General features: G+C 39.2%; 3 protein-coding genes across 8 annotated transcripts in view; 2 read left to right on the forward strand and 1 right to left on the reverse strand.

Annotated features, from left to right (window-relative positions):
- Window positions 1-12,824, forward strand: part of esamb (endothelial cell adhesion molecule b) — a 45,703-nt gene extending 32,879 nt beyond the window's left edge. For 2 of the 3 annotated variants that reach the window (XM_051397312.1, XM_051397313.1), the window contains exons 2-7: window positions 2,020-2,165; window positions 3,259-3,457; window positions 3,900-4,055; window positions 10,443-10,565; window positions 10,695-10,824; window positions 12,314-12,824. In XM_051397312.1, the coding sequence (XP_051253272.1) occupies window positions 2,020-2,165; window positions 3,259-3,457; window positions 3,900-4,055; window positions 10,443-10,565; window positions 10,695-10,824; window positions 12,314-12,782 (1,223 nt within the window). In that variant the 3' untranslated portion in view covers window positions 12,783-12,824. Of the gene's footprint in view, window positions 1-2,019; window positions 2,166-3,258; window positions 3,458-3,899; window positions 4,056-5,496; window positions 5,542-10,442; window positions 10,566-10,694; window positions 10,825-12,313 lie in introns of all 3 variants that reach the window. The other variant, XM_051397311.1, reaches the window with a different exon arrangement.
- A 1,425-nt stretch (window positions 12,825-14,249) lies between these two features.
- acad8 (acyl-CoA dehydrogenase family, member 8) lies at window positions 14,250-19,510 on the reverse strand. The gene is made up of 11 exons (XM_051397314.1): window positions 19,351-19,510; window positions 18,735-18,835; window positions 18,482-18,651; window positions 18,015-18,124; window positions 17,799-17,875; window positions 17,567-17,704; window positions 17,295-17,430; window positions 16,611-16,708; window positions 16,294-16,446; window positions 16,089-16,191; window positions 14,250-15,915 (listed from the first exon to the last, which is right to left on the reverse strand). Exons 1-11 carry the CDS (start codon window positions 19,466-19,468, stop codon window positions 15,860-15,862), a joined length of 1,260 nt encoding a protein of 419 aa, XP_051253274.1. The 5' UTR covers window positions 19,469-19,510; the 3' UTR covers window positions 14,250-15,859.
- Window positions 19,511-20,030: 520 nt separating this feature from the next.
- thyn1 (thymocyte nuclear protein 1) lies at window positions 20,031-22,912 on the forward strand. 4 transcript variants are annotated; one of them, XM_051397319.1, is made up of 8 exons: window positions 20,031-20,103; window positions 21,425-21,483; window positions 21,566-21,717; window positions 21,814-21,882; window positions 22,030-22,122; window positions 22,210-22,305; window positions 22,509-22,659; window positions 22,759-22,912. In XM_051397319.1, the coding sequence occupies exons 2-8, from the start codon at window positions 21,435-21,437 to the stop codon at window positions 22,803-22,805; spliced, it is 657 nt and encodes a 218-aa protein (XP_051253279.1). In that variant the 5' UTR covers window positions 20,031-20,103; window positions 21,425-21,434; the 3' UTR covers window positions 22,806-22,912. The 4 variants fall into 4 exon arrangements, with proteins under 4 accessions (XP_051253279.1, XP_051253280.1, XP_051253278.1 ...); XM_051397320.1 differs by lacking the exon at window positions 20,031-20,103 and adding an exon at window positions 20,110-20,518; XM_051397318.1 differs by lacking the exon at window positions 20,031-20,103 and adding an exon at window positions 20,110-20,513.
- The last annotated feature ends 37 nt before the right edge of the window (window positions 22,913-22,949 follow it).

A 22,949-nucleotide genomic window follows, 5' to 3' on the forward strand; every position in this document is an offset into this window, starting at 1 on the left:
CTTGGCAGTCGCTTTGTACTTTCTTGACATTTGTGAGCATCTTTATGTACTATAAGGCCAAAAAAGGCCTTAATCTCCACATGATTAAGGTTTTTTTTCTCATAATTCATGCACCAAATTTTTTGAATATTTTTTTTTTGATTTACCAAAAATCTTTAATCTTTAATCTTTTTATCTTCAAGATTAGCTTTTGTTTTTTGTTTCTTTTTCAAATGATATATGCTTGCCTTGTGTGTTGACTTTTACTCTGGAAATGTAGGTGTTTTGTAAACTGAATGTTACATTCAGACCAGTATAGTGATCTTGCAATGTAATTCTGTAAAACTTGCAAAATGCACTTTTACATGGCTGTCCCTCAAAATATGAGAAAATATAGCCCTTTTCTTTTTTTTTCTCGCTTCATCTATCAGAACGTGTGTAAATATTAGTGAAATTTCATTACATGATAAGAGAATTATCAGGCATGGTACTGAATGTGGAAGCTAATGAGACTGGCACGTGATTACTGTCCACTGAAAATCATGTGATTCCCATTTTAATTTTTCAGATAAACAGCACGATTGCATGCTCCCTAATTGTTTAAGAAGATTTTTCTATTTCTGCAGCAAAATAAACCAATTTAAAACCCCAATAGATTATCTGTAACATGTACGGATACAAAGAAACAGGGCTGAGTAGTCAGCTATGTACTTTATAATATGATCATTCATCTGACTGATTAAAAAAAAAACTTTATTCAGCTTTACTGTCACTGAAGCACAAGCAAACACGTCAAGAGGAAGTCAAAGCATGTTTGGGACTGACTGGTCCTGACGTTGATTATCAAGGAGCATAACAGATCCAATCAGCTGATGTTACATTTATGAAATCCAAATTGATGACAGAATCCACTGGAAATGTTACGTTATGTTATTGTTGTTTCACTCACAATTTTCAGCATTTTTACTGTTACTGTTCGATCTTTTTATGTTTCATCTGTCTTCTGTGTTTTACATCGACAAATTCCAACAACAAAGACACGTATAGCTTATATGTTTACCAGTATCTGATTCGTTCTAAAGAAAACATACACAATTGTCCAAAAACAGAGCTGAAGTAATAGTCGAATAATTGATTACAGAAAATTAATCATCACAATCAAAATTAATCAGCAACTATCTTCATAATCAAATAATCGTTATTTTTCAAGCAAAATTACCCCTTTTTGGTGCATTTCTCTGTTGTTTTTTTTTACTATTTTAAAGTGAATATCTTTGGGTTTCTGACTGTAAGTCTGACAAAACGTTGTTTGAAGACGTTACATTTTTCACTATTTTATTCCATTTTTTGGACAAAATGATTAATCGAGAACATGGGACCGGGGCGTGCAAAGAGAAAGGATCTCAAATAAAACTGTTTCAGTGTGTAGGATTTAGTGGCATCTAGCTGTGAAGTCACAGATTGCAACCATTTAAATAGATCAGCCTCAGCCAGGAAAACTATGTGAAAGGCCCTTTCTAGAGCCAGTGTTTGGTTTGTCCATTCTGGGCTACTGTAGAAACATGGCAGCCTCCGTAGAAGAAGACCCGCTCCCCCTTTTAGATAAAACACAACCATTCTAATTATTTATTTAGAATGGTTGTGTTTTATAATAATAACTAATTATTAATTTGAAATGATTATACACTTACTTCTGCCAGCAGATCCTCCTAAATGTTACACTTTGTAACTTTAATGCCACCGGTTCATTTGGTTGAATTCCCCTTAAAATCAACATCGTTAAAATCAAACAACGGTGAAAACACTACCGCCTTTTTTAAAATGACAAATGAAAGTTCCTTGTTGCTGCTTTAACAGCAACTAACTATAAATATCTTATAACACAAACAAGCATTTTTATGCATAAAATTGAAACATGGCACTAAAATAACTTATCTCCAGCTTGTGCCAAATCACGTTAACAATAAAAAAAACGCTGTGCCTCTGCTACATTACAGTTGTGATTAACCTTTTCTCTACTGGTCTGTGTTGTTGTTCTAGGTGACACCCAAAAGGTGGAGATCCCCAGAGGAGAGATGGAGGTAGTGAAGGGCCAGATGGTGGTGTTACAAGCCTGGTACAGCCCCAACTCAGACATTTCCAAAAACTCTGTCATTTGGCAATTCGTTGGAAATGAGTCTAAGCAGGTGAGAAGGTCAAAACTTAAACCTGAGATGATCTACTGTAGTTAACCCTGCTCTGACCTCTAGTGGAATACAGTAAAAGTCTCAAAGGATTACATTTAAGTACAATGTGTTTACTGATCCTCCTACAAATGAAAGGGTTATATCTACAAACCAAAAGCTTAAACAATGAATGAATAACTACTTTGAAAATTCTCCAATGTGAAGCCTTGCTGCTTTTCTTTATCATTTTCATTTGAAATATCTTTGAGTTTAAATTGTTGGTCAGACAAAAGAAGACTTTTTCCATTTTATAGATGTATTAATTGAGAGAATAAACCCCCACAAAATACGGAAAACCTAACTAAGGTAAGTATAATTATTTAAGACGTCTGTTTACATGCAAGGCCTTCCTCACCTTTGAATCTGTGCAAGATTACGTGAGCATTTTTAGTATTGCATGACACTGTTATATCCTGAGAAACCAATCTAGTGGTATGTAAAGGTGAAAAAGATGATCTGTAGAGATTAGGATTATTTCCAACACCACTGCCGATATCTGACTCGTAGCAAAAGCAAGGAAGGGACGGATGTTATTAACAAATGGATGCCACTAATGACATGTCATCTCTACATTTTAGTGCACCTCCTATATGTAGCACGAACCGCTGCTGAAACTGTACATTACTATATATGTGTGTGTGTGTGTGTGTGTGTGTGTGTGTGTGTGTGTGTGTGTGTGTGTGTGCAGAGTGTGTTGGGTATTTGCATGATTAATATAATCTAAATAGTTTCAGTGTCTGATGCCTGCGAGCTTATCTCAAACAGAAAATCAGCCTAAAATTCAGCATCCACCATCTGTACATGTCAGGATTATCTTTATGAAGGACGTTGATTTCTGTTATATAGTTAATCTGTGCATCTTGAAATGGCTCCAGCAAATTAAAAAAAAAAAATATTCCCCTTAAATGACCAGAGAGAAAAGTCTCCGTCGTACCTTATTTTCAAAATGTGTTATATTTATATTTAAAAAGGGACTCTAATTATGTGTATTACTAATTAACAGTGTTATGATACTATGCTGCTGCTCTGTTAAGTCCATCGCTTTCATGTTCAGGTGATAAACTTCAGCTCAGGTGAGGTCGGGCACGGCCAGAACGACTTTTCCAAAAGAGTGGGCTTCAGCGTGACCATGCCCTCAGCAAACCTCTCCATCTACATCAACAACACCCAGGAGTCCGACTCTGGACGCTATGTCTGCATTGTCGTCATCCCTGGAGGTGGCATAACCGGAGAGATGCACCTTAATGTCAAAGGTAATGGACCACAGCATCAGAGAAACTTCAAAGGTTAGATGTAATCAGGACGCTGCGACACAGCTCACACGTTTTCTTGGATTTGAAAAATCCAGGCAGTGCTCAACATGTTTTATAGGATTCAGACCCAAGCAGTCTGTTGAAAATCATATTTATGTGAGCAAGCACTAAGCACAAATAAAACTCATCTGCTGTTTAGGGATTCGCTGGGCTCTGAGGTCATTATGTCATGTCCTCCAGCAGCAGATGGAAACAGGGAGGCGAGGGGAGGGTGGTCAAAACATTTTCCTTATTTGTATCCAATATGGCTACTGGTCTGAGAAATCTCCACGTCGTCTGCAGTGGATTAAAGCCTAACGTACAAGTTCACTAAAAGGTCACTCATCCTACGTTCTGATGTTACATGTGTTAACTTCTAATCTCTGTCTGTCTGTCTCTGCAGTCCCTCCCTCTCCACCAGTATGCACCATGACAGGGAACCCAGTGGTGAAGGGCAATGTGACTCTGAGCTGTAAGTCCAGTCATGGAAAACCCGTCCCTCAGTACAAGTGGACCAAGGCTGCACCCATGTCTGAGGTCTTCTTCTCCCCAATGCAGAGTGAGTATTTTAACCAGGATGTAACTCTTATACTGAAATGGTCAGTTCACCCAAATAACATATTTTCTTACACGCTCTATGTACCTCGAGTAGTATCTATCCACAGAGAAAGTTTTTATTTGCCCAGGTTTTTGACCATCTTGCTTTGAGGTTTTTGTTGCGTGCAGCATTAAAAACACACACATTCAGTATCTTTTCTTGATATTTTCTATTGTAGAAATAGTCCTGCAAAAACAGCTGACAGTGTGTTAATAGGCTAATCAAAGTCGCCTCATTAACACACACTCACACCAATTGAGCTGTAGGGAATGTGGCCAAGTTCTTTTTACCTGAGTTTTGCCTATCAGGCTACATACAGGTTCCCTTATGTTACTGGTGGAGGTTTTAGGGAGGGTTTTATGCAGCCCGAGAGGAAGACTGCACAAACTACTCAACTGTAAAAGAGGCTCTCACCTCCTCTGCATGCTTTTCAGTTTTAAAACAAATAATTTATCAACTATGCCCCCCCTCCCATTCTGTGTTTGTACGTTTTATACAGAACGGCGAGGCGGAATAACGGCGTAACATTCCCGACTTGAACAGCCGGTATAAAAGGGGCTCATGTCGTCAGGTCACACACATGATCAGACACAGCCTATGGGGCTTTGCTGATAGATGTTCCAGATGCACCTCATGAGGAAGATCCTCGGTTATGCCACAACATGCAGTGTGAAATCCTCTTTACAGATTGGGACAAGTCAAACCGCACCACACTCCTCTTCACAGCAGCCCATGCAAGAGAGAAAAAAGATGTATTTGCACATGCTGTGCATATACTTCTGTTGTTACATTACTTTGTAGATGTTTGTTCCAGCTGATGCTGCAGAGAAAACACCATCTGTTTCTGAACAACAGGACTTAGCATGATTGATTTAGTATTGACTTAACTGCTTTGATCTTTGGCCCTCATTTTTTTATAGCAGAAAAGTCCTCAGACTCATGAAATAAAAACAACTCCCTCTGATTGTGCTTTGACCCAGGGTTTTGTGGTGCAGTATGCACACTCACGCCTAGACCACATGTGTGTCTGCACCCTGTTACATGCCACTGACACTCGAGTTCAAACTCATCTTTTTATCTGCATTGATGTATGCTCTCTCCCTATGACACTTGAACTTTTGTCTGCTATCACTGCTTATCTCTTTCAGCAATCTCTCTCTCTCTGTTTTCTCTCTCTGCTGATCCTCTCTCGGCACTCCTCATTTCCTGTTGACCTTGGTGCCTAATCTAACAAGCCCCATGTCATTACTTGATCAACCCCTCTAAGAGGCATAAGTTGGATTTGGTTTGAGAGTGCAGCGCATCTCACTCTTTCACCCCTCCCCATCAATCTGCATCCCTTCATTCATGCTCACTTTCTCTCTGCCATCTTTCCCTCTGCAAAAAACAAAAAAAAAAACAGAATGGAGAACTTGCCCCCAGCCCATGCTTGTCCTTGGGTACATGGGTAAGGGTTTTCACTCATACATTTTCCACTTACTTCCCCTCCAACTCCATCCCACCTTTACCTGCAAACCGTGACATCCCGAGGAGTCACGGTTTCTAGAGTCGACATGTCACTCCTGGAATCACAGACATGAGCTGTAGAAAAGCTTTAAAGGAAAAAAATCAACCCAATTTGTAAGAATGCTTATAGGATTAGGTTTCAGTAATGATTAACATCAAAAAAAGAAAAGAAGAAAAAGCTCAGCTTAAGTGTCAAGCCTGATGATAATCCCACTCAACCTTAAAAATGTACATTATCCTTGCACATTCATTGGTTAAATAATTAAAAAATGAAAAAATGTGGCTGTTAAGCTCTTGAGGAATAACAGGTGGTAGTTTATCTCCACTATAATCATGTGGAATAATGAACAGCTGTTTTAAACTGTGATATTCCCTGAATATATAATGAGGATTTTGCATATATTTCCATTTTTTTTAAAAGAAGGGTTGAATTTGATCTTTAAATCTTTCTAGTATGTGTGTTGTGTTAGATTTAGCTGTCATCCCATTTCATTCATTAATCTTTTCATTGTGTGCTATATTTAGACTCAATAAGCAGCTAGACAGTGTGCACTTAGATTGTTCTGACCATCTCTTTGAACCAAAGGACAACATTGATATTTGTTTGAGTCCATGATGATAATACACTATTATTATTGTTGTTATTGATATTATTATTAGTAGTAGTATTCAAAAGAATAGTTTTGTAGTATTTTGTAAAATATGCTGATTTCCTGTTGAGAGTTAGCTGGGCTAGATACCACTGTCGTGTATCAAAATGATCTTTAGGACATAAGACAAACAACTTCTCTCAGTTAAGAAGTTTATTAAGAATTGTATAATTAAAATAATACTTGTACAAGGATCTTGTTGGATTGAGAAGCCACAGTCAGCGGAGTGCTGTTACTCTTTTCTCGCCCCAAAAAGAGTAGTGATCAAAGGTTACAAGAGGTTATATCTGTTTTACATTAAGCGATGTGATTGGTTGACTATACGATGGAAGCAACCGGGGTTTAGACTTGGTGCTTCATTGTTGGTGCACCGGCTGGTCCCAGCCTCTTGGCACACGACCCAACCAAATCCGAGAGACAGCGCCCTAAAAGAAAATTAATTATTCCACCCTGCTCTCCCTAACAACTAAATATTACTTATAAAACGAGAGCAACGGTCAGATCTGGGTGCCTCTGACCTTGGAGATAACCACTCTTCCTCCCCCGGCCAGGTGTTTGCAGCTAGTGTAATTCACAGGCCGAGATGAAACTGTGTCTCTGTGCTTCTTGTCTTTGTGTAGGCTACTAGCTTTAAAGAAATGCAGGCTATTGATCTTCTCATCTAACTCTCGGCAACAACGCAAATAACTAGGGCTGCACAGTTAATCAAAATATTATAGGAATCGCAATATGGCCAAGTGCAACATGCAAATCGCTTTAGTTGTTATATATTCGAGCTGTAATTATTCGTTAAAGGTACAACTTTTGGTAGAACAGCACCATAATGAAGTACTGTAGTGCTGCAGAGGGGCTCTGGTCTACAAATCTTGTTCTCCAGATTTAAGAAAACATGTTTGTTTTTACAGATACCCAAAAATGTAATTGTTCTTTGTTTTGTTTTGTTATGAAAATTCCCACATAATTACAAATTGGAATTCACCATATCGTGCAGCCCTGTGAATTAGCCAATAAAATTAAAAATCCTCATAATAAGAATATCAAACAATAATTAGTTCCAGCCTCTAAAGTTTGAAGATTTGCTGCTTTGCTGTTTTATATAATATAAACTGAATTTGTTTGTTTTGTAGCATATTTTCATTACTTGCAGCCCTACTCCTTAGCCACAGTATACAATATATCACATGTAAATTAAGGGCAATGAATGAATAAATAGAACAGTGAGTGAATAGACAGATGTGTCCTGTACAGTCCTAAGTTTTAGTGCCAGTAGATTTTAGTAGAAATGTATTTTTTTAATCGCTGCACCCACTAGTCATGCAAGAGGAAATTAATGGCAGGGAGTAAATTACAATAATTGGTACTGCATCGTTTTCTGATTCCTATCTGGTTTTAAAGGTGTCTTGACACGTGAATGTGTGCGCTTTTACATTAATTATGATAACTAATCCACTGTAGCTTGGGCGATGTCATGTGAGTAGGCAAACTATATACCGTGAGCGTCATATAGAAATGCTGCTGATTTACACTAATCACGTTTCATGTGTCAGGGCTTTGACAAATGCTGCTTATTGACCTTGCAGTGATGACAGGGTAATATGAGTAATGCTTCTGTCCTGATATGAGGCAGCTCCTAAACTGTAACGTCAGATCCCCTCCAGCTCTGCCGCCGCTGGGATCTGATCACTGTACGGGCTTGAACTCGCTCCAAGGTCAGAGTCAGCTGATGTTCTGCTAATCTGTCACAATTGGGTTCGGTTCTTCCCAGCTGGTTTTCTAGCCCGGGGATTAAATATTAGGAGAGGGACAGGTGGATATTACATTTACTTCTACTGTTTTATTTGGCACCCGTTTTGTTTTGATTTCTGAAACATGATTTTAATACTCTGTTTGATAGCTTAACAATAAAGCTGTTAAGCAGCTATGCTTACTTTCAATTTCAATAATTTTAGTGCATATGGATGTTTTTCATTGGGTGATCACATGTACTCACATTGGATGAAAAACCAGCAGACCAACAAACACATTACAACAGACCTTTTCATCCAGTTACACTTGTTTTAGTAACTAAAATCAAAATAACTAAAAGTTAGTATCTGTAAATCTGCCTACATTAACCTCCTCCCTGGTGGTGGTTCAGTAGCAGATGGTGGTGGCCAAAACTCAAAACTCAGTCCACCCAAACTTTGATAGGAAGGCAGCTGGTGTGGACACAATGATTGTTAAGAATTTTCTGGTCTCTTGCATTAATTTGCTGCATGCTGCTATAATGCAAACCTTGACTTTTCATCTGGGATGATTTGGATGCGTCCACCCCGGGTTGCATCACTTTTCTCTTTGTGAGGATAGACTGGGTGCAGAGTGCGACGTGTGCGCAAAGATTTACAATACACCCACCCGATCCAACACTTTAAGAGGGCGATTCCACAAAACAGACGCGCACTCACTCTCATTTCCTTTGCGATCCCCACGAAAGCAAAAACACATCAGATGAAGAGTAGACATGCTGCAATGTGAAGTCTAAGATTGGATTTCAGAGGATTTGTTGTGATAAGTCCCTCATGAAGCTTGTTTATTTTTCTACAGCCTATGTTTACAACAACACAGCATTTTAAAACCAGATGTGTCAAGAGGAACAGATTGTGTTGAATGGAAATAACAAGTTGTGAAAGCACAGACACACACACACACACACACACTTACTGCTGTGTCATGACCTTGGAGTGAGAAAGTATTAAAACAAAAATTGCTGACAAACATATTACGTAGCAGAATCATCCGTAGATCTGTGGGATTGCACAAATGCCAAACTATACACAGTAGGTATTAGATATTGGCTAATAGTGGATTCAATTCTGGATTAAGGCTGAGAACCAGTAATTAATGATTCAACGCTACCAGGATGTTTTGCACACAGTAATGGTATGGTGATATCATTTACATTAAGAGAAGAATATACCCCAAAAATAACAAAATTAGGAATCAGTGCAAGCTTTTTTAACAAACACTAGGGGTGGGGATTTTTTGGCACCCCACGATTCGATTCGATTCCGATTCAGAGGTCAACGATTCGATTGTAAACCGATTATCGATGCATCTCGATGCAACAGTTTTTTAATGTACATTTTCATGCGTGATTTTAAAATATATATATCTACATCTGAGTTTGCTACTCAGAGTTTGCTAATCACTTCCTACTACTTTTGTGATTTTCATTAAAGACAATCAACAGATGAATGACCTTCTCTATATTTTATTAGAGAAAAAGCTTTTCTTGTCACAAATATGACTTTCTATGAACAATGCAGCTTGCATTTTAACACAATATGGAAGTATGTAAAAAAAAAAAGATTCATTTTTCTTTTCTTTCTAATCTTTCTTTTCTATGTCATTAAAGAAAAATGAGTCTTAGTCAATTATAAGAATTTGCCCCCTCAATTGTAATTGTAATAAACTGGCTGCCATCAGGAACGGGTCGCTTTTCTCCCAACTCTGAGTGGTGTCGAGAAATGTGGTTTCGCAGATGGTTGTATTTCCGAAGTATTTAATTTGACTTCTACACACCTTACACACAGTGTAGGTCTTGTCCATCTTCCCATCGACCTCATAGAACCCAAAATGCTGCCATATCGCAGCTTTTAAAGAAGCTGGTGCAGGCCGTATAGGTTTGTCGCTCGCAGCCGTTTTGTTGCCACTAAACTTTGGACGTAAACAACTCGCACGTGTTTGGTGCGCATGCGTGTTGGCGGAGAACCGGCAGGCAGAAAGGAGAGTTTTCTGTAGCACTCTGCAGCGGGCGAACAGAATGTTGCAGCACGCAAACTAATTAAATTTTTAAAATTCCGATTATTAACTTATCTGCATTGAGACGGAATCGTTCTAGAGAGAATCGTGATGCATCGAAGAATCGATTATTTCCCACCCCTAACAAACACCAACATGCAGAAATATGCAGCCCAAAAAATGTCTAAGATACACAATCCATGAGAGATTTCCATACAGTTCATTCTTGCATTACGTTGTATTATGACAGTAAAGTTGTGTTTGTAACTTTGACAATATACTCCTCTAATGTGTTATATAGTAGTATAAGTTTAATGTCAACCTGCATAGTTTTGCTAGTTGTACCGAGCCCACATGCCAGGATCACATAAATATATCATTATGATGTGTGTGTGTAACTGTTGTTTTGTAGATGAGAGACACGGCACCCTCAGGCTGAGCAACCTCACTAAAAGCATGTCAGGGAAGTACATCTGCCGAGCCAGCAACACTGCCGGCTCCGACAGCTGCTCCATTAACCTGGAGGTTATCACCTGTACGTACGCAGTAAAGGGCTCTGCTTTTACTCCACTGCACACACGCCATTATTCAACAGTGTGTTTTATAAATAACACAGCTGTGACACTCATTAGGTGTCAATACTGATCTGTGATCTGTTTCACAGCTTCCAATGCAGGCATGATTGCAGCAGCCACACTGGGGTCGATAGTGGGACTGGTGGCCATGGCGCTCTTCCTCATATTCATACTGAAAAGGAGGCGGGACACCGAGGAGGAGATAGCCAACGAGATCAAGTGAGAGTTTCACTATACACTAAGTGGACAATTTATTAGGTACACTCGTACCAGTGCAGCACGAAGCACAGTGTGGATTGTAGATATTGTAGATTGTACAGGTGTACCTAATAAAGTGTGTTGAAACTGGCTTTAATTTAATAATCTGCAGCCAGACTGTGACAGCTGTTACACATTATTTATTTGCAGTGGTGAAAAGAAACAAAGTACATTTATTCAACTTAAGTTTTGAGGCACTTTTATGTTTCTTTATATTTGTAGGCTCAAATTATTAATAAATTCACAAATAAGTAGGGTGAGCATGAGCGCACACATTTTCTTCTTGCATTTTTATTTATTAATTCAAATAAAAGCAACAATCTATCTGCATTTAATAATTATATTACTGTTTTGATAAGAATAATGCATTGAAATGCTTATTTCTGAAGTCAGTGGTACTTAATACTTGCATTGCAATACATTTCAGAAGAAACATTGTAAATGTCACAGATATTTTCTTGTCTGACAGCTATAAATTACTAGAAACTTTAATTATTCAGACTTTACGTAACAAAAATTATGATCATCTAATAAAATATAATCTGTTGTTATAGATTAAATGAACCAATAGTTTAGAAAGTTTGTAAAAGTAGCTCCACCATGACCAGCTAAATCATTAAAATGGTGCTTATATGCTAATACTTTGGTAATAATATTCTAATAATAACAGTATACTGTAGATGTGTAATATTGTTACCTTTTATTTGTAAGTATTTTTACAATCTGCTATTACTATTTTAAGAATCTTAATATTTAGCTCATTATTGTATATTACTGTAATAAATACTATAACAGACGGTATGGGTCATTTAAAAATCTGTCTCACTGTGAGTGCAAAATACTGTGTGTTTTGTATTATCACCTTTATTTATTCATTCATTTTTCCCAGTTCGGCAAAACAGTAATATAATATATAATAGTATTAATAAACACAATAAGATGAGACAGTTGCGACTCTTCATGTTGACAATGACATAAAGTTTATTTTTGTATTTAAAGACAGAACAAGCCGGTGATATTACAGTGGACCCTTATATCACAAATACTGTATGTGGGTATGGAAATGTGTCACAAAAAAGGATCAAGACAAATAAATATATCTAAAACAAGACCCACAAGCAGAAATGAATCAAATGAAAATAAAACCAGCAACAATCAAATAAAGAATATACAAATATATAAATATGTTATTAGCACTCAAAAAAGGTCAGAATGTTGACTTATGAATAACATTAGCAGTCAAAACTTATTCTCAACATAATCAATGAAGTGAAAGGTCAATTTAAAGTCACATCATGACCTGTTTGATCCTCCGTATAAAAGAACGATGGCCTTCCACATAAAGAGGATGTATTATCACTTTATTTAAGTAAGTCAAGATTTCACCTATTTCCTTTTCGTCTTCATTTTCATTAACTTTGAGTTTCTCTTTCCTCTCTGTCTGCCATAGGGAGGATGCTCAGGCACCGAAGCGAGTGTCATGGGCAAAGAGCAACACCGGCTCAGACATCGTATCCAAGAACGGCACGCTATCCTCCATAGCCACCAGCCCCCGCCCCGAGACCCCCCACCAGCCAAACTTCCACTACCCGTACTCCCCTATCTCAGCTTCAGACAGCTCAGTGATCAACGCCTACCAGCTGCGACCCGGAGAAGCCAACCCCCTACAGGGACTTCCTGGTTACAACATCGGAGGCACCCCGTCGCGCAAACACAAGCGACCTCCCAGCACGAACGGGGGCCCTCCGCAGGTTCTAAGGAGCCCTGTGGTCGCCATCCCCAACAGGACTGAGGGGGCTCAGCCTCAGGTGCCACCTCCACTCACTGTGTCCCCACAAATGAGCTCCTCCACTCTGACGCGCATGGGAGCCGTTGCTGTCATGGTGCCTGCTCAAAGCCAAGCCGGCTCGCTGGTGTAGCCGGCGGAAGCGTCTCTGACTCGGAACAAAAGGGACAGTGGTTGTGGATGGAGAGAAAGTATGCCTTGAAATGGAAAAGCACGTTCTCCATGAAGAGACCCGGGAGGTAGTGAGAGGGGAAAATGTCTCACAGGTGTGGTTTGTGCTTCATTTGCACAAAATCTCCCTTCAGCATATAAAGTTTCTCTCTGTATGCTGCTTCACTAAAAAGGAATATATTTTTATTTACACGCTTATAAACAGATCTTCAAAATCTCATCCAAAAATCATCACAGTCTTTTAAGAGTATACATATAATGCCATTTATTTCAAGAGAGTTAAAGGGACCAGTGTGTAGGATTCAGTGGCATCTAAAGGTAAAGTTGCCGATTGGAACACCCTCGCCTCACCATCCCATTCCGAACATGCAGGAGCAACTACAGTGGCCAGGAAAAACACCAAAAGCCAGTGTTTAGTTTGTCCGCTTGGGTTACTGTAGAAAACATGACGGTTCAATGTGACAAACATGGAAGATAATCTGCTCCCTCTGTAGATAAAAACAACTAATTCTAAGGTTATTAAAACACAGACATTTTTGGTGATTTTCAGGTGATTATACACTAATAAAAACATATCTACGAATAGTATTTTCATATTCATATACATTTCTGCCAATAGATCCTCCTAAATGTCACACACTGGACCTTTAATGCAGTGTGTCTAGATACTGTTAACTATAATAAACAGCTAAGTTAGCCTTGCAGGTCTTGCAAAAGTATATAACATTTTGGCTACATTTGTACAATAAATGAACAAAGTAAAAATAAACAAATTTTTATAATTTAATTTCTGTCACTGTACCTGGCTGTGTAAGGATCACTTCTCTCAGGCTATCTGCACTAGTTCAGAGCAAAAAAAAAACCCCAGCAAAGTCACAATTCAGGTATTTAATTCACGTAACCTTTCAAACGTCTCGCTTTTCTTTGACCCACATTTACGCGTGTTTATGTGAGGGTTGTTTATTTGACCTGTTACAATGTCAGTATGGTTTCATGACACTGATGTCTGCTGAGAGAACATACTTTGTGAGTATATTGCCTGTAATGGTAGATGGAATGTAACCAAAATAGTGAGTACGACATTGTTGAAGTTGATTATTTCTGACTATTTTGTTCAAAGGTGCTTTGTATAACTTGATATAACTACTGCAAACCTACGGGGCCATTAACTGAGGAGAGCACTGCTGATGGTCTTGTTTGTTTTCTTGTAAGTATACTAAACTCTGCAAATGATTTGGCAGTGATGTGTTGAAGCAGAAAGGCTACCTGTAGCACTTTCAATGCAGTTTTGATTGTTGACAGTTTTTTCAATAAAGTGTTCTGGTGTGTTTGGTTTTAGCATGACTGACTTAAAATCCCTTATAAAACACAATTCATATAAAATGACTGTAAATAATAGTTCCCAGTCAGGTGACAATAAAAAGGCTGATTCTTTTTATGAAAGCTGAGGTTATTTTATTTGGAGTGTGATCAGCAAACATAATTTGCAAAGTGACATTTCAACCCACAATACACCACCCATATATTTTTAAATGTAGCACACAGCATGTTTTTATCTGTGGCCATTTTACACACTACAGAACACACAAGAGGGTAAAAAGAAAAATATGATCTGAAGGCCACTTAATGGGCAGAGATGGTTAGACTGCATGTGATATAGATGTGTGATGTACAGTAGAACCACCATACTCTTATTAACACTGAGGTTTGTGTTTAGTCATTTTAAATGAATGGGGGGGGGGAGACAGACATCTTTTCACAAATTGAAACTGTTAGAAGAGGTAAGGTTAAGAGCAGTTTTATAGAAAAACAAGACTACAGTATATCCACACTGGCATCTTCGCAGGAAGCAACCTTTTTGGATGAAAAGTTACCAAAATTAAAAGTTTTTAGCTATGGTAGCAGCATGGCTTTAGGACTGGCAATACCAATAGGTCAGTTGGTCCACCACTTTAAATATCTCAACAACTACATTTTGTAAAGACATTCGTGGTCCACAGAGGATGAATCATACTAACCTTGGAGATTCTATTAATTGTCCTCTGGTGTCACCATTAGGTTGATCTTTACTATTGGAAACTATTGGATTCATTTCCATGAGAAGTTTTACACACATCTATGTCTCTCTCTCCAGGATGAATTGTTATAACGCGCCATCAGGTCAAGATTTCACTTTTTCCAAATACCCACTAAACGAATGACATTCCCATCAGCCTCAGGTGTCCTTTGTTATTTGAGCTAATTAGCAAATGTTGGCATGCTACTAAGATGCTGGACATGATTAACGTTACACCTGCTAAACATCGGTATGTTAACGTTGTCACTGTGAGCATGTTAGCATGCCGGTGTTATGGCTCAAAGCACCACTGTGCCTAAGTATAGCCTCACAGAGCTGCTATGACGACAGCAGACTCTTGTTCCTACATACAATGTCTTTAATATGACTCACAGCTGACCTATGGCTCATATGACGGACAAACTTTGTTAGTGTTTATGAGTTGCATTCTGTACTTAAATAAAATGTGCTTTGTCTACTTTAATTATACATTAGATCTGTTGAAGGCTAATGTATATTTTAACATTTCATATTTATTTTATTTCATATATTAGCATTCATCTCGAAGTATAGCCTGGAATTCAGTCAATACATATAGAAGTGTAGTTGGTGCCAGGGGGTCACTGCTTTCATTTGGATTCATCCTCTTTTAACAACAAATGTATCACATTTTCTTGGAAATCTGTGCAATTGTTCCTAAGATATTTCGCTGTAGACCAGTGTCAGACGGCAGACTGATGAGTCAACATTGCCTTCCCTAGAGCCTTGCCACCTGTGTAGATAAAAATGAAACAAACTAGAAAAACCTACATTTTACTGACTGGTTTACCCCAAATCCTCCAATGACCTTTGTCAGCGTTAGAAAACCTGCGATGCAGAGGGCATTTCAGGACGCCAGTCACACAGTAACAAACCCGAGAGGAAGACCATAACAACATGGTCACTACTGCAGTCACTTGAAGACCCAGGGGAAAAAAGATTCATCATGACTCTGTCAGCAGATTTCGGGAAATGATCATCCTCATCACCTCATTTGTGCCTTTACGGGAAAAAAAGGGAGGAAATAAAAGAATCACACAAACTGTAATTGTTACAAAATCATAGCATGAAGGCCCCTCTTAAATTTCAGGAAATTAATCTTTCAAATGCGATACGCAAGACATACAGGATAAGATCAAAGTTATAGACAGTGTAGTTATATATAAAGCTCACCTTCTAGGATCTGATGTACTCTGATGTCCCGGACAAACTGCTGCACTGCGTAGTCTTTGAGGTAACCGTACCCACCGTGCATCTGAAGAGCCTGGTTGCAGATCTGTTGAGCAGGAACAAATGTAGAAAAGTGTTAGAGTTAACAATGCAGAAAAAAGGGAAACAAGTGCAAACAACAGTCCCACTATCACACGGTATCACTCACATTAAAACACTCATCTGTAACAAAGAGCTTGGCCATGGAGCAGAGAGAAACTGCGTCAGACCGGCTCTCCTGCAGCGCCGTCGCAGCCTCACGCACCAGTAAACGAGATGCAACCAACTTGGTGGCCATTTCTGCCAGTTTGAACTGAAGAAACTATACACACACACACACACACACACACACACACACACACACACACACACACACACACACACACACACACACAGAAGGACAAATTCAAGATAGCTTCTCAGGAGCAGTAGCTAAGCAATTTGGATCTTGGTTCACTGGATCCTTGGAAAATGCAGCTCCTTTACCTGGTTGTTGGAGAGCGTCTCTCCAAACTGCTTGCGTACCAACAGATGATCCCTCGCTAGCTGTACGCAGGCATGCGCCGCCCCAAGAGAACACGATGCTGTTGGCAGAGTGTTTATATGAAAACTGCTGATTGAGAAGCTGTTTTTACTCTTAAAGCTAGTATGTAACTAAATAACAGCCCATGTTAAAACAGTAACAGCAAGCACAACTAGAGAAGTACACTTATACATATTTATTACATACTCACTCTAATGTCAGTAACGCATCAATGTATCTAAAGTTGACTAACATTAGCCACCATAAACAACTGGTCCAGCCAAGTAAGGCTGCAGCTGCAGTTTGCAGTGAGTGTACTGACTTGAGCTAGGTTGTATTTTAAGAATCCTCTTGGAAAAGTTACATAGTCTTCCAAAAACACAAGACTCTTTTCTTTTTTTAACAATATGCTCACATCTGTTGCCAACAATCTAATTTCCACCTGTTTAGGAGACTGACTCGCTCCGGTTTATTGAATAATTTAGTTTAGTTAGATCACAGAAAATCTATGATTTGATTTGATCATTTCCATAATAAGAGTGATTCCAGTCATTTTCTTTAACTATGGGAATACATTACATATCTAAGTATTGTTAACTGTAGGATAATACATGTTGTTACCACTTAGATAGTATTTTCCTCCTCACCAATATTAATCCTGCCTCCATTCAGGCCTTTCATGGCGATACCGAATCCTTGTCCCTCCTCACCGAGCCGGTTGGTCACTGGAACAGCGCAATCCTCAAATATCACCGCTCTGGTCGGCTGTGAGTTCCAACCCACCTGGAGAACAGATTGAGAAACAGCCGAGTGGACGATGACTCAAATCTGCCATCTAGTGGTTTTCTGCCAACACTAGCTACAGTGCAACATAATTCACCATAATTCAAAAAATCACCACAACACCAATGAACTCTACCTTCTTTTCTTTTTTGCCAAAACTGAGGCCCGGGGTTTCCTTCTCTACCACCAAACATGAGATTCCTTTTGGTCCTTTACCTCCTGTTCTGCACATCACAACATAGACGTCGGTGTCTCCTCCTCCGCTGATGAAGGCCTGAAAGAGACGAGACGTGTGTTTCCGCCTCACTGTTGTCCTTTTAACAGAAACTGGTCGCAGTTACATCGTGGGCATAGACAGGCTTAGTTACCTTCGAACCATTTAAGATGTAATGGTCACCTTTCAGCTGCGCCGTGGTCAGAAGTGAAGCAGCATCACTGCCACTGCCTGAAATCAAAGATCAAAGGTTTATTATGTTCATCTTTAACTGAGGTACACATGTGTATTAGAGAAACAGCATGGATGGTACTTACATAACCAACTAAATTATCTTTATTTGCAATACATATAGAAGGAAAAGACTGACCCGGTTCAGTGAGACAATAGGAAGCAAACTTTTCCATCGAACAGAGATCAGGACAGAACTTCTCTCTCTGCTCAGTGTTGCCGAAGGTGTCAATCATCCAGGCACACATGCTGCAAAATAAGAGTCCCAGCTATCGTTACGGTGCCCGATATGGTCACATTGTAATGTTTATTATCTTTACTTCTCCTTTACAATATATCTGACAAAGTAGGAAAAAATCTACCAGATTTTTTTTAGGTTATTTGAAGAAAATTATGTTTCACAACCACCAAAAACACAACTCTTTTCTATTACATTTTTAAACTTCCTGAAGCTGTAACTCTGTGTATCGTAACAGCCTCATAAAACTGTGGCAAATTTGCTTATCTGGGCCATTTCATGAATTTCTAACCTAAACAACTCAACCAGAAGAAATCCTATTTGAATTGCAGTTACAGGCCAGTGTGGCTATATGAGGGGGGTCGTACTTGTGGATGCTGATGTAAGCTGTGGTGCTGACACATCCTGTGGACAGAGCCTCAAAGATAACTGATGTGTCCAGCCGAGAAAGACCCGACCCTCCGACATCCGGCTGAACGTAGATCCCACCAAACCCCAGCTGGGCTGCTTTTCGCATCGTCTCTATGGGAAACATTTCCTGGGGGCGGGGGGAGAACATATACATATAAATAAATGATGATGACGGTAAACTTAAAAGAAACATGCCTCGCTCCAACATACCTTCTCGTCCCACTCTGCCATGTGTGGGGCCATTTCATTGGCTGCAAAGTCAAAGGCCACTTTTTGAAACTCCCTCTGTTCATCTGAGAGTCCATGAGCAGCTGTCAACAAAGAGCAGAGCACATAAAGCACATGAGGATGAAAAGCATATGCAACCTAAATGTGGTGTAGTATGATGTAAACTGTGTTGGCAGTGAGTGATCCTGTAGGTGACAGACATTTTGAGCGCTTTGGTTGTATGTTAAGTAGGAGGCTAAACTCTAAACTCAAGACAATAAATCATTCAAGTATTAAATTATCCAACTCAGGCTTGTTTACATCCCCCAGACATATTAAACAACCTGCCTGAGAAGAGGGGCGGTGTTAAGGAGGGGTGTGTAGCTCCCTCTGCCTTATGACTGGAGGACCAGGAGGAGCAAAACTAACCAATGGCGGAAAGCTTAGCTATCTTTAATAACTGTATGTGGGTAATCTTCTTTTATGAAAAATACATACCCACATTGGTCTGTTAGCGAACAACCCTCAGTTATGGCCACCCTCCTGCCATTCAGCTTTTCTTTCATTAATACACAGCTGTCATTATTAACGCTAAGAGCTCTCGTTTTCTGGGACTTACGGTCGATACATGAAGCTATTCCTCGTCTCTGTGGGCTCCTGTTGAAGATTAAACGATGGTTCCTGCAGATGCCGGAGCCCAGTCTGGAGATTCTCGCTAGAGGTCCGACAGGCGCCATGTTTACCTCCACAGTGTTGAATTATGTCACACGGCCGCGGCTGCTGCTGGGAAATGTAGTTTATTGTCTGTCGCCGAGTGTCGGGCTCATTGTTGCCCCCTGTGGCTATTAGAGGGACAACATCAACTACACCTTTTTTTGTTTTTGTTTTTTCTTATTAAATAATAATATGAAACATATAGGAACTCGTGGAGGATACAAACTTTAAATACAACATGAAACAAAAATAGGGGGATTTATAAGAATAATTATGGAAACAAAATAAATTAACGAGGAGCAAGAAATTAAAAAACAAAACACCATAAACTATGAAATATCCCCATAAATCTTCTGTACTATTTTACTGGAATAAAATGTTTTTAAAAATAATTTAAAGTAATTTAAAAAAACATAAATAAAGGCTTACTATTTCTCAATTTACAACAGTAAATACGACATTTACCAATAATATGAATGATCATATATTTATAGATTAATTTAAAGTGTGCACATAAAAGAAACCGTCATACACCAGTAGGTGTTTCCTGCCCGCTGACCACAGGGGGCAGTAATGAGCTCAGTACAGTTTGGCGCAACACAATGAGGCGAAGAAAAGAAAACACTAGAAAACTTACTTGAATAAAAACGACACAAAGGTGAGATTAATACTTTATTTAAAGTGTTTTCAAACAGGATTTTGTGATTTTACAAAAGAAAAGACTTCAAGGATGAAGACCTGGTTGTTGTATCCGTTAATGTACGTCCGGTTAACCGCCACACGTCCGTTAAAGAGCAGCTTACTACGGACCACTGCCTCCCTCACAGTGGGTGAGAGACTGTAGCTACACTCATGAACCATTGGCTGGAAGTGGAGGAGCTGCTAAATAAATCAAGTGCACCGATACGTTTGTTGACATCACGTGTTTTGGGGTTTTTCTCGCGGGCTTTGAAGGCGGACCACCACCTACCTGCAGCACTGTGTGACTAAAGGTAGGATTTATCAGGACTTAACAGAGGTCATCTACTCACCAGAGCTCTGCTTTATAATCGGGACTACTTTCACACTGTAAGGCACGTTTAGTTTCCACGTGTTGCTCAGATTTGTGCACAGTCTGAACTAATCTCTGTCATGCATGTCAGATGATGATGATGAGGAAGAGGAAGCATGTGCCTCTCAGTTTTGAGGGCTCAAACTAGGAGAGTACAACTGGGAAAAGGGTTTATATTCCTATTTCCTAGGTAGGAAGTTTAACATGTGAAATGGAATCAACACTATAATATATATACATATATAAATATAATGTGATGGTAGGATTTACTGCAGGGCTGTTGTGTTATTCTGCATTAGTTTTAGATTGATGTAACTGATCAGCTGATAACTGGATATCTAATTTTTGTTCCCAGGAAAATATAAAATGCTTTCATAGTATTTCTCTTTTTTTTTTTTTTGGTGTCAAGCTGCAATAAGTCAATCAACAGAAAATGAATCAGTATTAATAAATCAGTATCAATCAGCAACTATTTTGATAAGCAGTTGTCTTTAAAGTGAATATTTTCTGGTTTCCTTAATCTTCAGTGGTTGTAAATTTAATATATTTGTGGGTTGGACTGTTTGTCGAACAAAACAAGACACATGAACTTGACCTTTTTTCACTTTTGTCTAAAATCTTATAGACAAGACAATTAACTGAAAGAATAATCAGGGGATTATAAATGCAGATAGTTAAAAAACCCTAATGGCAAGGGTTTTTTGGTTAAATCATTTCAGAAATTGTTAATAAAATGAACATATAGTAACGTCTCGCAAAAAGCATATGAAAATATAATATTGCAATAAAGACAACCATTGATTTGCACCATTGCTTTCAATAGTTTAATAGATCTCGAGAGACAAATTGATTTCATCTCAAGGTATAGATATTGTCATATCACCATCACCAACCATATTGTGGATGATAAAATGTTTTAACGTTACAGACTGTGAGAGATGCCACCAAAGACAAGGGCCAGAGTCAGTAAAAGAGCAGCTGATTCAGGTAAAACAATTGAACTCATAAAGTAAAACCTATTCTCTGGTATGGTATACCTTCTGATGAGTGACTATTAATGTCTCCACAGGCAAAGACGATGATGGTAAAACAGCTGTCGGTAAAAGGAAGAAGACGGGAAAGGCGAAGGAGAGCTCAGTATCAGCTGGTTCTCCAGAGTACTGCCACTGGCTGATGAAGTCTGAGCCCGAGAGCCGCTTTGAGAACGGGATCGACGTGAAGGTACGCAGCAGTGACGGCCTTCTCAGCACAGTATGTTGTTAAACTGGAGAATGTGGGTGGGCTGCTCTTGTCTGACGCATCTGGTTCATTCTGCAGTTCGGGATCGAGGATCTGAAGGCTTTGCCTAATCAGACTGGCTGCTGGGATGGCGTCCGCAATTATCAGGTAGAAACACAAAACTGTAATGAAAACGCCTCAGATAAGGCACCAGCACAATGCCACTCTGAAAAGGCTTTTCGTCATGTTCTCCTCACCAGCCTCGGTTCTCTCTGTGGGAATGTTCCTCTAAATTATCTATCATCTGATCTGCAGGCGCGCAATTTTATGAGGCAGATGAAAGTCGGGCAGTTGGCTTTCTTTTACCACAGCAACTGCAAGGAACCGGGCATAGCAGGAGTCATGAAAGTAAGTCATTCTCCCCGCTGAGAGTATTAGAATTATTTCAACAAAGCTACAGACAGGCCTGATTCTCTGCTGTGTTTCCTTTTTTAGATTGTGAAGGAAGCCTATGTGGACCACACTCAGTTTGATAAGAAGGATGTCCATTTTGATGCAAACAGTAAACCAGACAACCCCAAGTGGAGCATGGTAGGCTAATTTAAGAATAACAGCAAATGAATACTGCCTAAAATACCAATGCCAATGCTATCAATCATGCAGGCTTAGTAGTATATTAAAAAATAATGATTTATATAGTATATTTTAACGGCTGATACACAAAGGTATGGGGACATCTCTAATAACACATGATATTGAAGCCCGAAGGTTGATCTTGTTTTCTTCTCTCTCAGGTAGATGTTCAGTATCAAAGAATGACGAAGCGTTTTCTTCCTCTGTCCGAGTTGAAAAAGTACCACCTGCAGCATCGCGCTGCAGGAGGGCCTCTAAAGGACATGGCGCTTTTCACAAGAGCCAGACTCTCTGTGCAACCCCTAACCACTGGTAAGTGTAGCAGGAGGAGCATGTTACTTATTATACTATGTAATATCTGTGTCTTTTTATTTCTATTATATAGCTCGTTATTCTGCTTTTTCTCTGCAGAGGAGTTTGACTTTGTCCTGAGTTTGGAGGACAAAGAGCCTTTGTGAGGATTTGGACCAACTGATGCTTTCTGACACTGAAATCATGAAGCAGCAGCAGCTTACTGTTTTTTCTTCTCTTGTTCATAAATGTTATTAAATGTGTTTTGCTCAAATTATGGCTCAAACACAGTTTTTACCCTGTACCTCTGA

The sequence above is a fragment of the Dicentrarchus labrax genome, unplaced genomic scaffold (assembly GCF_905237075.1).
Source record: "Dicentrarchus labrax unplaced genomic scaffold, dlabrax2021, whole genome shotgun sequence".
Lineage (NCBI taxonomy): Eukaryota > Metazoa > Chordata > Actinopteri > Moronidae > Dicentrarchus > Dicentrarchus labrax.